Source organism: Trachemys scripta, chromosome 4 (assembly GCF_013100865.1).
Source record: "Trachemys scripta elegans isolate TJP31775 chromosome 4, CAS_Tse_1.0, whole genome shotgun sequence".
Taxonomy (NCBI): Eukaryota; Metazoa; Chordata; order Testudines; family Emydidae; genus Trachemys; species Trachemys scripta.
The window spans coordinates 115,547,042-115,561,832 of NC_048301.1; the positions used below are offsets into that span (position 1 = coordinate 115,547,042).

General features: G+C 47.2%; 1 protein-coding gene across 9 annotated transcripts in view; it reads left to right on the forward strand.

Annotated features, from left to right (window-relative positions):
* Positions 1 to 29: 29 nt before the first annotated feature.
* Positions 30 to 14,791, forward strand: part of LOC117877396 (inner centromere protein-like) — a 29,756-nt gene continuing 14,994 nt past the window's right edge. For 4 of the 9 annotated variants that reach the window (XM_034770491.1, XM_034770495.1, XM_034770492.1 and 1 more), the window contains exons 1-4: positions 30 to 211; positions 1,524 to 1,637; positions 12,656 to 13,431; positions 14,447 to 14,498. In XM_034770491.1, coding sequence (XP_034626382.1) covers positions 36 to 211; positions 1,524 to 1,637; positions 12,656 to 13,431; positions 14,447 to 14,498 — 1,118 coding nt within the window. In that variant the 5' untranslated portion in view covers positions 30 to 35. Of the gene's footprint in view, positions 327 to 640; positions 780 to 1,523; positions 1,638 to 2,316; positions 2,357 to 6,142; positions 6,274 to 12,655; positions 13,432 to 14,446; positions 14,499 to 14,791 lie in introns of those variants that run through there. The other 5 variants (XM_034770496.1, XM_034770497.1, XM_034770498.1 and 2 more) reach the window with 5 other exon arrangements.

A 14,791-nucleotide genomic window follows, 5' to 3' on the forward strand; every position in this document is an offset into this window, starting at 1 on the left:
TCCGGCAGGGCGCTTTGTGATTGGTGCGGACTCGGATGACCTCGATGGGCGGGGGGCGCGGCGGATCGCTTGACGCGTCTGGAGGCTCGGGTAGTGCCAGAAGGAACGTGTTTCCCCCAAAGCCCCACGGGTGCCGCTCTAGCTGTTCTCTCTGTGGTCTGGAGGTCTTCTCTGCGGGGAATGCATTAGCTGCTGCCCGGGCTGGGGGACGGTTGGTACCTGCGAGGGAGGGGAGCTACCTGCAGGGGCCGCCTTTCCTCTGCCTGTGCACGCGCTGTGCTGCTGGGGCTCGCCCCTCCCCCCCTTCTTCCCCAGTGACTGAGGTGGTGGGTAGGGCAGGATGCCTGGGTCCTTTTTTTTCTCTTTGAGGAGGGAGCTGGAGCTGCTGGGTCCTGTCTCTCCTCCCCTCCCCCTGTGAGGGCTGGGGAGCCCTGACAGCCTGGGCCTAGCCCTGTGCCCCAGGGCTTGGCAGGGGGATGGGCGTCCTGTGCCTCCAGTGCGGATTGAGGCAATGTTTCGTTATCCCCCTGTGGGGGAGTAGCTGGGGGTAAGTGCGGGTGGCTGTGACATCCCAGGTGAACGGTGCTGCAGACAGGTGCTAATGCACTACCTGCTCCCCCTGTGTCCCCTTGTATTTCAGGCAGAACCATGGCGGAGGGTCCCACTCACCTGTTGGAGGTTTGCCGTCAGAAACTGTCCGAGTTCTTGTGTAATGTCGAGCACAAGCACTTGGCATGGCTCCGGGAAATTGAGGAGGAGGCCATGAAGATGTTCGATAGGTAGAACCATTTGGGTGGCAGAAGGGTGGAGCTGTCTCTGATGGGCTCATTCACAGGCTGTTCCATCTCTCTCCGCTGTCAGTACTATGGATCCTTCTGATGTGTGCGACAGTACGACATGAGTCTTGAGCCTATCTGTGCAAATGTGCCTCTGTGAAAAGCAGCCTTTGCCTGACTTTTTTCCTCCTACTGTTTTATAGGATTAGCCAATGGGAACTTTTAACCATCGCAATTGAGAGTTCTTAGGGACTGGTTTATAATGCCAGTCTCGGTGAGATTTCAAACTAAAGGCCACTGGGGAGCCTGGCTTTTCCAGTTGCTACTATAGTAAGCGCAGGCAAAAAGAAATGTTAGTGATTTACTTTATCTATATGCTGGGCAGTTTGTTTTAGCCTGTAGTGTTCAGTGTCTGTGGTCTTGCTAGAATGTCCCCAAACGACTGATCAGAAAGACTTCATAGAATCATAGAAGATTAGGGTTGGAAGAGACCTCAGGAGGTCATCCAATGCCCTGCTCAAAGCAGGACCAACACCAACTGAATCATCCCAGCCAGGGCTTTGTAAAGCCAGGCCTTAAAAACCTCTAAGGATGGAAATTCCACCACCTCCCTAGGTATCTTGGCCTTATGGCATCGCTTGGTCTTGTCCCCACTGTAATGAACAATATGCTGCTGCTAGGGGTTGAACAGCATGGTGTTCAGGCAAGGAAATAAATTCCTTCTCTTGTGTTCTGTTTTTTGAAAAGCAACTTGAGTGCTGAACCTGAGCTGATGCCCAAAACACCATCACAGAAGAAATACCGTAGGAAGAAGCGCTCCTTATCTCTTAAGGATGAGAACAATGAACTGACCAGAAAAAGGTAGGCGGTTGCCTTGGATCTCCTGTGCCAACAAACTACAGAAACAAACAAGCCAGAGGCAAAAGTAAACTACCCATTTCAGAACCAAACAAAACACCTGTATCAATAACTAAATAAATGTGCTAATTAAACATTATTAATATACTTACTGAGACACTACCAGGTCAAAGCAGCAAAGAGTCCTGTGGCATCTTATAGACTAACAGATGTATAAGAGCATGAGCTTTTGTGGGTGAATACCCACTTCTTCGGATGCATGTAGTGGAAATTTCCAGGGGTGGGTATAAATATGCAAGCAAGAGTGAGTAAGGCTAGAGATAACTAAGTTAGTTCAATCAGGGAGGATGAGGCCCTCTTCTAGCAGTTGAGGTGTGAACACCAAGGGAGGAGAAACTGCTTTTGTAGTTGGCTAGCCATTCACAGTCTTTGTTTAATCCTGAGCTGATGGTGTCAAATTTGCAGATGAACTGAAGCTCAGCAGTTTCTCTTTGAAGTCTGGTCCTGAAGTTTTTTTGCTGCAGGATGGCCACCTTTAAATCTGCTATTGTGTGTCCAGGGAGGTTGAAGTGTTCTCCTACGGGTTTTTGTATATTGCCATTCCTAATATCTGATTTGTGTCCATTTATTCTTTTACGTAGGGACTGTCCAGTTTGGCCGATCTACAAGCAGAGGGGCATTGCTGGCATATGATGATGTATATTACATTGGTGGACGTGCAGGTGAATGAACCGGTGATGGTGTGGCTGATCTGGTTAGGTCCTGTGATGGTGTCGCTGATGTAGATATGTGGGCAGAGTTGGCATCGAGGTTTGTTGCATGGATTGGTTCCTGAGTTAGAGTTACTATGGTGCGGTGTGTGGTTGCTGGGGAGAATATGCTTCAGGTTGGCAGGTTGTCTGTGGGCGAGGACTGGCCTGCCACCCAAGGCCTGTGAAAGTGAGGGATTGTTGTCCAGGATGGGTTGTAGATCGCTGATGATATGTTGGAGAGGTTTTAGCTGGGGACTGTATGTGATGGCCAGTGGAGTTCTATTGGTTTCTTTCTTGCTAGGTAGCAGTTCTGCAGAAAAGGACCTAGGGGTCACAGTGGACAAGAAGCTGGATATGAAGTGTGCTCTTGTTGCCAAGAAGTCTAACAGCATTTTGGGCTGTATAAGTAGGGGCATTGCCAGCAGATCGAGGAACGTGATCATTCCCCTTTATTCGACATTGGTGAGGCCTCATCTGGAATACTGTGTCCAGTTTTGGGCCCCACACTACAAGAAGGATGTTGAAAAATTGGAAAGAGTCCAACGGAGGGCAACAAAAATGATTAGGGGTCTGGAGCACATGACTTATGGGGAGAGGCTGAGGGAACTGGGATTGTTTAGTCTCCAGAAGAGAAGAATGAGGGGGGATTTGATAGCAGCCTTCAACTACCTGAAGGGGGGTTCCAAAGAGGATGGAGCTTGGCTGTTCTTAGTGGTGGCAGATGACAGAACAAGGAGCAATGGTCTCAAGTTGCAGTGGGGGAGGTCCAGGTTGGATATTAGGAAAAACTATTTCACTAGGAGGGTGGTGAAACACTGGAATGCGTTACCTAGGGAGGTGGTGGAGTCTCCTTCCTTGGAGGTTTTTAAGGCCCAGCTTGACAAAGCCCTGGCTGGGATGATTTAGTTGGGAATTGGTCCTGCTTTGAGCAGGGGATTGGACTAGATGACCTCTTGAGGTCCCTTTCAACCCTGATATTCTATGATTCTTGGGCTTGTCTTGCAGTAGGAGGCTTCTGGGTACACATCTGGCTCTGTTGATCTGTTTCCTTATTTCCTCATGTGCGGGTATCATAGTTTTGAGAATGCTTGGTGAAGATTTTGTAGGTGTTGGTCTCTGTCTGAGGGGTTGGAGCAGATATGGTTGTATCTCAGTGCTTGGCTGTAGAGAATGGATCGTGTAGTGTGTCCAGGATGGAAGCTGGAGGCATGAAGGTAGGCATAGTGGTCGGTGGGTTTTCGGTATAGGGTGGTGTTAACGTGACCATCACTTACTTGCACCGTGGTGTCTAGGAAGTGGACCTCCCGTGTAGATTGGTCCAGGCTGAGGTTGATGGTGGGGTGGAAGCTGTTGAAATCGTGATGAAATTTTTCCTGAGTCTCCTTCCCATGGGTCCAGTGAAGATGTCATCAATGTAGCATAGGTAGAGAAGGGGTATGAGTGGACGAGAGCTGAGGAAGCGTTGTTCCAGGCCAGCCATAAAAATGTTGGCATATTGTGGGGCCATGCGGGTGCCCATAGCGGTGTAACTGGTCTGGAGGTATATATTGTCATCAAATTTGAAATAGTTGTGTGTGAGGATAAAGTCACAGAGCTCAGCAGCCAGTTGCGCTGTGGCATCATCAGGGATACTGTTCCTGACAGCTTGTATTCTATCTGTGTATGGGATGTTTGTGTAGAGAGCCTCTACATCAGTGGTTCCCAAACTGGGGTTTGTGAACCCCTGGGGGTTCGTGTAATGTTACAGGGGATTCTTGCGGGGGGGGGAGGAATTCCCTAATGGTGGACAGAGCTGTCCCTAGAAACTCTGGGCAGCATGTGGCCAGCAGCCTGGAGCCTCTGGACTTCCAAGAGCTAAGCAGATCAAAGCAAGCCTATCTATCACACTGAGAAGATTTAAACTTCAAGACTCCTTATAAGAAATGGAAAGGGAGGTGGATATTTTTCGCTGTTTTTAAAATGAAATAGGCAGCGAGTATTGGTTTTTAAAATTATTATGAAGAACAAGTTTAAGCTTTGTTGTAACATGTGGTGTTGGCCTGGACTGCTCAAAATCCGAATGCTTGTGTAGGAGGAACTCTTTGCATTGGCTTCTTAAATACCTTCATACTGTTTCACATCTGATACTCCTTGATGAAACATAGGAGCCTTGTCTTATAACAGGCTTATTCAAATTGATACAAGCTATGAAAGTGAGTTCTTGGAAGAGTGTTGCCATTTTAATAATAAAAATACTGTAATGATAATTAATAATAAATAGTGTGTAATAAGCAAATCATAAAAACAAACTTTATGTTTCCAAGATCACTGCTTTTATAATTTATACTCGGGTAAAGGAGAAAATCCCTGGAAATAGACATTTTTAGGAGGGGGTTTGCGACACTTGACGTTTTAGTGAAAGGGGTTCACAGGTTGTTAAAGTTTGGGAACCACTGCTCTACATCCATGGTGGCTAGGATGGTGTTTTCTGGAAGGTCACCAATGCATTGTAGTTTTCTCAGGAAATCAGTGGTGTCATGGAGATAGCTGGGAGTGCTGGTGGTGTAGGGTCTGAGTAGGGAGTTCACATATCCAGACAGTCCTTCAGTGAGGGTGCTAATGCCCAAGATGATAGGGCGTCCAGGATTTCCAGGTTTGTGGATCTTGGGTAGTAGATAGAATAACCCCAGTCGGGGCTCTAAGGGTATGTTGATTTGTTCCTGTGTTAGTGTAGGGAGTGTCCTGAGTAGATGGTGCAGTTTCTTAGTGTATTCCTCAGTGGGGTCTGAGGGAAGTGGCCTGTAGAATTTGGTATTGGAGAGTTGTCTGGCAGCCTCCTTTTCGTAGTCAGACCTGTTCATGATGACAATAGCACCTCCTTTATCAGCCTCTTTGATGATGATGTCAGGGTGGTTTCTGAAGCTGTGGATAGCATTGCGTTCTGCACGACTTAGGTTATGTACAGATACAGTCCCCAGCTAAAACCTCTCCAACATATCATCAGTGATCTACAACCCATCCTGGACAACGATCCCTCACTATCACAGGCCTTGAGTGGCAGGCTAGTCCTCGCCCACAGACAACCCGCCAACCTGAAGCATATTCTCCCCAGCAACCACACACCGCACCATAGTAACTCTAACTCGGGAACCAATCCCTGCAACAAACCTCAATGCCAACTCTGCCCACATATCTACATTAGCGACACCATCACAGGACCTAACCAGATCAGCCACACCATCACCGGTTCATTCACCTGCACGTCCACCAATGTAATATACACCATCATATGCTAGCAATACCCCTCTGCTTGTAGATCGGCCAAACTGGACAGTCCCTACGTAAAAGAATAAATGGACACAAATCGGATATTAGGAATGGCAATATACAAAAACCCGTAGGAGAACACTTCAACCTCCCTGGCCACACAATAGCAGATTTAAAGGTGGCCATCCTGCAGCAAAAAAACTTCAGGACCAGACTTCGAAGAGGAACTGAAGCTCAGCAGTTTATCTGCAAATTTGACACCATCAGCTCAGGATTAAACAAAGACCGTGAATGGCTAGCCAACTACAAAAGCAGTTTCTCCTCCCTTGGTGTTCACACCTCAACTGCTAGAAGAGGGCCTCATCCTCCCTGATTGAACTAACTTAGTTATCTCTAGCCTTACTCACTCTTGCTTGCATATTTATACCCGCCCCTGGAAATTTCCACTACATGCATCCGAAGAAGTGGGTATTCATCCACGAAAGCTCATGATCCTATACGTCTGTTAGTCTATAAGGTGCCACAGGACTCTTTGCTGCTTTTACAGATCCAGACTAACACAGCTACCCATTTGATACCTGATACCAGGTCAAAGTTAGTTCAAAATCTCGGTTTTGTATAAGCTTGTGGTTTACAGTAAGGTAAGTCAAATAGAAACCTTCCTAGGTCTCTTTTATCCCAATGAATTCTTTTTTAAAATACATTATTTCAACCGTTTGCAATCTAATCCTTTGTGCTAATGCATGATAACTTGAAAGTGAAATTTTTAGAAACTATAAATTAAAAATGAAACTGACTTTTCTATTTTAATTGTCCAAGGTGAGAGAAATGCAAGAAATATTCAAAGGGCATGGATTTAAATTTAAAGTAGACTTCTAGGATCCACTTTTATAAGCTAAGTGTCTAATATAGCTGATCATGTTTGGCTTTTTAAATGACATTTTTAATTAGGGTGTGATTCCAAAAAAAATAGGAAGAGAGGTTTTATGCACCTGTCCTTCAAGAAGAAAACTGTAGAGAAAGCTAACATCTTTGTTCCTAAATATTGTTAAACCCAGGGTACACTACCAATTTAACTGTCAATTTCTATTACTCTTCTTTACCCTAAGGCTTTCTCAGTTTGTTTACTTTGTGTATTTGACAGCCTTTGTGTATAGTCAGTTTCACTATTATCCTTGTATAATTTGTCAGTTTCTGCTGATGATTGCTGCGGGGGGAGGAACCACACACAACAGAGAGAAGAAGCTCTCTTGAAAATAGGAAAACAAAACCACAGAGTCAGGAAGTCTTGGTACCTCAAATATTTGTCAAACCCTCTCTTTCTCTCTTTATGGCCCAGCAACCATTTTCAACTTGATTTCTGATACAAAAACTAAATTTGAGAGTTGTAAGTAGGATGTTTGCTGGTTCCTTGCTCCTGCCTTGCTGTGCCCTCTAAATTCTCTATTGACTCTTTTCTCTATCATTCCTAAGGCCTTGGCTACACTTGCAGCTATACAGCACTGTGAGTTAAACTTGTCTTTGTACAGCTGAGTAGGGAAAACGCTGCAGTCTGTCCACATTGACAGCTGCCAGTACACTGTCGTGGCCACATTTGCGGCCATTACAGCGCCATTGGGAGTGGTGCATTATGAGCAGCTATCCCACAGAGCACCTCTTCCCATTCTGGCGCCGTGAGTTGTGGGAAGGGGGCATGGGTGCGGGGCATTCTGGGTCCTGTCCCAACGCCCTGTGATGCATCGCTTCGCATCCCAGAAATCCCTTTGTTTCCATCCACCTTTGGCGCCATCTTTCAAAGGTTTCTGTGCAGAGCGATCTGTCTGCGGGAAATGGAGCCCGAACTGCTGAGGAGTATGCTGATGAGTCTCGCCAGCACGTCACGTTTGGCAGTCGAGCTATTCCTTAAGATCCAAAGTGACAGTGAGGAGTCAGACGATGATAGCGAGTTGCGTAACGCGTACAACATGAAATTGCTTGTGGCATTCACGGACACACACAGCACTGTGGAACGCTGCATTTGGGCTTGGGAAACAAGCACTAAGTGGTGGGATCACATAATCATGGAAGTCTGGGATGACGAGCAGTGGCTGCAGAACTTTTGGATGAGAGTCCCATGAAAGTGGCTTTTATGTGAGGAGCTCGCCCCCAGCCTGCGGCGCAAGGACCCGAGATTGAGAGCTGCCCTGCTAGTGGAGAAGCGGGTGGCTATTGCAGTCTGGAAGCTGGCAACTCCAGACAGCTACCGGTCGGTCGCAAACCAGTTTGGAGTGGGAAAGTTGACCATTGGAATCGTGTTGATGCAAGTTTGCAAGGCCATTAATCGCATCCTACTCAGAAGAACCGTGACTCTGGGTAACGTACAGGACATAGTGGATGGCTTTGCACAAATGGGTTTCCCTAACTGTGGAGGGGCGATAGATGGGACGCACATTCCTATTCTGGCACCACCCCACCTAGGATCAGAGTACGTTAATCGGAAGGGGTATTTCTCTATGGTTCCCCAGGCGCTTGTGGATCACCGTGGGCGTTTCACTGACATTAACACAGGCTGGCCAGGAAAGGTGCATGACGCACGCATTTTTCGGAACATTTGGCTGTTCAGGAAGCTGCAGGCCGGGACTTTTCCCAGAACGGAAGATCACAGTAGGGGAAGTTGAAATGCCCATTGTGATCCTTGGCGATCCCGCTTACCCGTTAATGCCATGGCTCATGAAACCCTACACAGGGAGCCTTGACAGCAGCAAGGAACGGTTCAACTACAGGCTGAGCCTGTGCCAAATGACTGTGGAGTGTGCCTTTAGCCGTTTAAAGGGCCGCTGGCGATCTCTGTATGGGAAGCTGGACTTGGCCGAACACAGCATCCCCGCGGTTCTATCCGCGTGCTGTGCCCTCCATAATATTTGTGAAGGGAAGGGTGAAAGCTTCACTCAGGCATGGACCTCCGAGGTTGAACACCTGGAGGCTGAATTTGCACAGCCAGGGAGCAGGGCTATTACAGGGACCCAGCGCGGGGCTGCAAGGATTAGGGATGCCTTGAGGGAGCAATTTGAGGCTGAAAACCAGCAGTGATATCTGGTGCCCTGCACGGGAGTGAAGTGCAGTAGTTGCAATCTTTAGGAATCAGTGTTTGCTAAGCAGACTTGCAGTGCCTGTTTATTTCCTGAGCTAAGGAATCTTTTACTTTATGCAATATTAAAGAATGTTTTCAAAGCCAAAAAATCCATTTATTGAAAAGAAACACAACTGCTTGGGAATCAGAAAGGGCAAGGGAGTGGAGTGGGGAACGGTACAATCACAGATTCGCGTATGTCCTGTCTGGTGTGCTGTGCAGTGAGTGCTGCATTTCAGGATAGCTATACTGCATAGTGATGGGGGTTGAGTGCAGAGGGTAAGGGTCGTGATTTTCAGGGCTGGGTGGTGAAGATACTGGTGTTGGAGGCAGCTGGTGGTGTGAAGAACCCGGAAGTTGGGGAAAGTGGGTTGGAGGTGACAGTGGGGCACAAGGGAAAGAGTTTTGGGACAAGGGCTGTGGGGGGGAGGGGTGAGCGTTTGCATTTGCGGTACAGCTCCTTCTGCATGGCTACGAGCTCCTGGATAGCATCTGCTTGGCGCTCCAGGATGCTTATGAGCCGATCTGTGCTTTGCTGCCGGTGCTCCGTGCTTTGCTGCCGGTGTGCTGTGTTTTCCTGGCGGATCCTGCTTTCTGTCTCCCTCCAGTTCTGTGCTTTTTCGTTCTCTTTAATAGATTGCCCTATCACTTCTTGCAGCATGTCTTCTTTGTTTTTTTGCGGTCTCTTCCTGAGTCTTTGCTGTCTCTGAGCAGGCGATAAGAAGGACGACTGAGGTGTCAAGGTTGTTGCAGCTGTATAGGCAAAATGCAACATTCAACAGAGGTAGCATTGTTTATAGCAGACAGACTAATGATTTCCCCCACACTTAAGGAGGGCACACACAGAGTCTACACAATAGCATAATTTTCCTGTCCGAAACAGAGCGCACACAGCCCACGGGAGCCTCAAAATGGTGAGTAAGGGGGACTGATTGTTTCAGGGCTGTACTGTCCTCTGGGTTTCTGTGCCTTCGGGAGAGCCAACAGCTGCAGGGGGCACCTACACTGAACACTGTCCCAACGTTTTCCACAGGAGTTCGTCCTGGACGATATCTCACTGCTGAGGGTGACCTGGGAAGCAAGGGAGGGTCTTCTACTGCAATGCAGCTTCTGCCCTGGCCCATATGCAGCTTGCCTGTGTGCAACAATGGTCCCCCCCGTCCCTCGCGGCACAGTGGTGCGTACACGTTAGCCTGGCTGGGACAAGGACTACGGTGGCTCTCACGATAAACCTGCGCAAGCGCATTACACATGTTCTGGATGAGACATTCAAAGAGATTACTGAGGCCGATTACCGTGATGTGATAAACCACATCAATGCACTATTCCGCATCTAGGCATGCATGCCTAACCTTCCTCTCCCGAAGAGCCCGCACCAAAAAAATTCCTTCCCGGGGGGAAAAAACCCACTTACCGAGAACCTGCTCTTCTGTTTGTCCTCCACCAAGTACCAGCCGTTGCGACTGGCTACCTTCCTCCTGGCTCGAAGAGCTCCTGGCTGCATGGCTCCAGGGATTCCGGGGTGTCTCCATCTGCCCCACCACCCTCACTCCCGTTTTCGTCCTCTTCCTCCTCGGCTCTGAAGTGTCCATGGTGGTGCTCGGAGTGGAGGTGGGGTTAACCCCAAGTATTGCATTCAGCTCTTTGTAGAATCGGCAGGTCGTGTGGGGAGCATCCGAGCAGCCGTTTGCGTCGCAGGCTTTGCGGTAGACACTCCGCAGCTCCTTCAGTTTAATCCTGCACTGCAGGGCATCCCGGTCATGGCCCCTTTCCATCATGTCCTTTGATACCTTCCCAAAGTATCATAATTCCTACAGCTGGAGCGCAGTTGGGACTGGACAGCTTCCTCCCCCAAAACACTGAGGTCCAGCAACTCGCCATTGCTCCATGCTGGGGCTCGCTTGGCGCGTGGAGGCATGATCACCTGGAAAGATTCACTGATAGCACTCCACGCCACGCCTGGCTGAGTAAACAGGAAGGGGATTTTTAAAATTCCTGGGGAATGTCAAGGGCAGATCACATAGTTGGTTACCTGAGGCCAGGGCAGTAGAGGTTGAACTGATGACCAGAGTGGCTAGAACAGGCATTGTGGGATACTGCTGGATACTTCTGGAGGCCAGTCACAGCGCATTGGGAGGCCACACTGGGGCCGCAGCGCTGCAGCGGCAGCACAATACATGGTATTCCTCTCGGGAATGTGGAGTACATGCAGTGCTGCAACCACGGAGATACAGCGCTGTAAGTGCCTTGCCAGTGTGGACGGGGAGTGAGTTACAGCGCTGGGGGAGGCTTTATTGCTCTGTAACTCGCAAGGGTAGCCAAGGCCTTAGGCTTGGAACCTCTCCTATACCTCATTTGCAAGGTACTCATCATTTCCATTCAGATCTAACCTTCCAATCCACTTCTATAAAGCTCACAAAGTTTAATCCATCTAGGATAGGTGTGCTGTCTGATACCTGACATTTGGGGGGTACGTGTTTTTAATGATCTGTGTACAATAGGAAAAAACTTCCTACTCCTGAAGAGCTGTCTGCACTGTATGCAGCTGAACTGCTGCAAGCATAGGATACCTTGTGCTCAGTATTATTTCAATAACCACAGTTAAACCCATGGGGGAAGGAAGGGAGGAGAGATTTGAACTAAAAATGAGGCTGAAACTAGGTGGTTAAGAATGGGAAGGGAGGAGAACATGTCCAGAGCCTAGAGCAGGGAGGAATTGTAAATGTCCAGATAGAAGCTAGCTGCTTAATTACATTGTTAGCCCCCTCCCACCCTCCAAAAAAGAGTGGTGTTTTAAAGAAATTCACCCCTCCCTATGCTTAGTCACCTAGGCCAAGATTTTCACAAAGGGTTAAAGGTTTCTCTTTCTCAAAAGTGCTGTAAACCCACCTTCTCAATTGGCCTCTGTCTAACAAGTGACAAATTGGGCATTCCAGAAACACTCTCTCCCACTTAAGGAAATCTCAAGGTACATGAGGAAGTTACCCCTGAACTTTGAGTCTTTCCATTTAGAAAAAGATCTGATTACATGATGCTGGGGATTTTTGTTTCTCTCAAGTTACACAAGGACACTTCGGTGTGGAATCAAGATCTCATTTCAGAAGTTCACTTGATCTCACTGCTTGCTCTGAACATTGAATCAGTTATGATTAATTTAAGCCTTGATGCTGGAGACACTTCCTAATCTGACAGACCTCATTCTGCAGGGAAAGCTTTTTGATGATTCGGGTAAAAAAATCTTTAGGCAGCTTCATCCTATTTGTACTTATTCCTCCCCCATACACAGCATTGCCACTTCAGATACTGCTACATCATTTTATGTTCCCCTTTCCTGTCCAAGCTCTACACATTTAATTCTTTGGAGCCTATCCACTTTGCTCCTTTCTAGTGAGCTGCCCCATGTTTCATGGTATCCCCAACTGGGACTCTTGTGTATTGAGATCCTATCTGCATGGTAGTATTCCTAGTAAAGAGTGAGAGAATGATCCAGGAAAAGATAATGAGGTTTTAAATGGAATGATGGTTTCTATTACTGGAGGTTTTTGGTATACAATATCTTTTTAAACACTTTGATAGTAGTAATATCTAGCTCTTATCATAAGTAGATCTAAAAGTGCTTTACAAAGGTGATAAGTATCATTATACCCATTTTACAGATGGGGGGGTGGGAACTGAGCCAAAGGAAGGCCTTGCCAGTGTTGCCCAACAGTCAGAGCAGGGAATAGAACCCAGGTCTCCTGAGTCCTGGTCCAGTGTTTTATTAACTTAATCTCATTAAAAATAGTTGTACCTGGACAATAAGCATAGTTGCATGTAAAAAATACCAAGAGTCATGTATACACTCAGTGATGTCAGTCAATTCTGAAATGGCCAGAGAGAAAAATCCTGCCTCATTTGACTGTCTTTGTTTTAAGGTTATCGAGAAGGAGAAGCAGCCTCAAGCCAGCATCCTCTAAGCAAGTTTCCCAAAGGCTCAGAAGCAAAGAGGGACTGGAAAAACCCAGTGATGTTCAAAAGGGAGTCGATGCTTCTTTTTCAACAATGAGATTCCACTCCAAGGTTGAAGCAGAGTTTTCTCTTCCATCGGAGGCAGTGGCTAAGACACCAGCTATCTTGTTAGTAGAAGAGCGGGTTTCCTTGACAGAAATCAGTGTTGACAACCACAGTGGTGCTGACTTGTATTTGAAGAGGAATAGGCCTGAAATAATAGACCAGGCCTTGGAGATCATCTCCCTGAGTATTGATGACCAAGCTCCCAAGAAGCCTAAGATTACTGAACTTCAACCTATGTCTGCAGCCTCGGCACTGGTGATCCCTGACACTCCTGAGGCAAAGGGGACAGGAGAAGACCGGGATGCTGCCAACTTTAGAATAGCAAATACATCCACGCCAAAAGCTGCTGTAAATGGGGAGCCCGGAGCTGAGAGTGATGTTTCTGCTCAGGGGCCAGAAAAGGAGCTTTTCCAGGACTTAAAGGACAGCACAGGGACCTCAACAGGGTCCAAATCAAGCCGTCCCTCTGCACGCAGAAGCCAGAGGGGTAAGTCCCATAAGCACCGCAGGACCTCGCTAGCAGAGAAGTATTCTCTGGCCAGCAAAAGAGAGAGCATGATCCGGAAATCTATCAGCAGGGCTATCTCTAAGAAGAAGGCAGCTCGGGAGTCCTCTTCAGCCTCCAGCCACGTGAGCTGTAAGTTTGTGAAGTATGAAAAGCAATTGTGTGTCCTTTTATTCAGAGCCTCTCTGCTCTGTCTATCCATCAGTGTGCTGTTTGATTTAGAGGGGCTCGGAGCCACCTGCAATGCTGCTTGTGCAGGGGTCGGTACAACTGAAATTTTTAAATCTCACCTTACAGTGTCTTAAAGCTTCAAGACACAACAGTTCTCTTGTGTCTCCAGCTCAAACTCCTGCACAGTCTTTGGGCTCTGAAAGTGTCTGCTGATAGTCAGCTCCTTAAACGCTCTTGCTTGTAGAAGCAAAGTGGCTTCCAGCTGGGTCAGTTAAGGGCTGAAGCACCTGGATTTTAGGCAAACAAAACTAAATATCACATGGCATGCTGTGGTCCTACAGTAATAGTAAAAACTGTAACTTTAATTAAAAAAAAAAAAAAAAGAAACCTAACCTATGCTTGAAATACTGTGGAGAACCAATTGAAGTCAAAGCCATGTGTAAATTGATGGGCAAGAGAAACACCAGTCCTGAAATTTCAGATAGTAGTTGCTGAGTCCTCACCTACTGAAGTTACTTGTTAATGCTGCAGAATATTGAATCTGCCCCCAAAGAATAAGTGCACAGTTACCAAAAATACACTTGCTTTCATCCCTAATGAGGATTTAAACCCCTTTTCTAACTGAAATTCTCCACAGCTTCAACTATGGAATTACTAGTGATCTCTCCATAATACAGACTTGAGAACATCTTTCTCTATTTCCAGAGTTACTCCAGCTGATGTGGAAGGAAGCTTGGGAGGTACTGAAATGGTTTTTGGGCCATTATGGTGCTTAAGTTCACTGCACTATGTAGCAACTTCTAGCTGTAGAAAGTCAAGCAAGGGTGCTTTGCGCTCATATGGAAATCTATGGGTGGGAATGCAATGTGTCCCTTGGAGAGAGGGGCTGTTTTGCACAGGAATAACTGCTTATAGGATGCATCCGATTTAAGACCACCAAGCTAGCTAGTGTCTTGCTTTATCCTTTTCCTTCCAGGCCACAGCTCCCTGGAGGTATTTGTGGATGAAGATGCAACCAGCAATGTCAGGTGAGGCTGCTCTGTCAAATAGGCAGAAGCTATGGAAAATCTTGCAGAAAACTCTACAGGTCGTTCCTATGCCCAGTCACTAAATGAATACTTTGTGCTGTAATCTTCACCTGTGATTGGGATTGATAGTTGCTACATAGTTGTGGCCCTTCCTCAGACCCTGACTATATCTTGCAAGCCTCTCCGACAGCAAGGCTGGTATGATCTCTGTTCTTCCTCTCAGATATCTGTACTGAGCTACCTAAAAAGGCTGATGTGTTGTTTTTAGCTTGTGCAGAATATGACCGTGCACT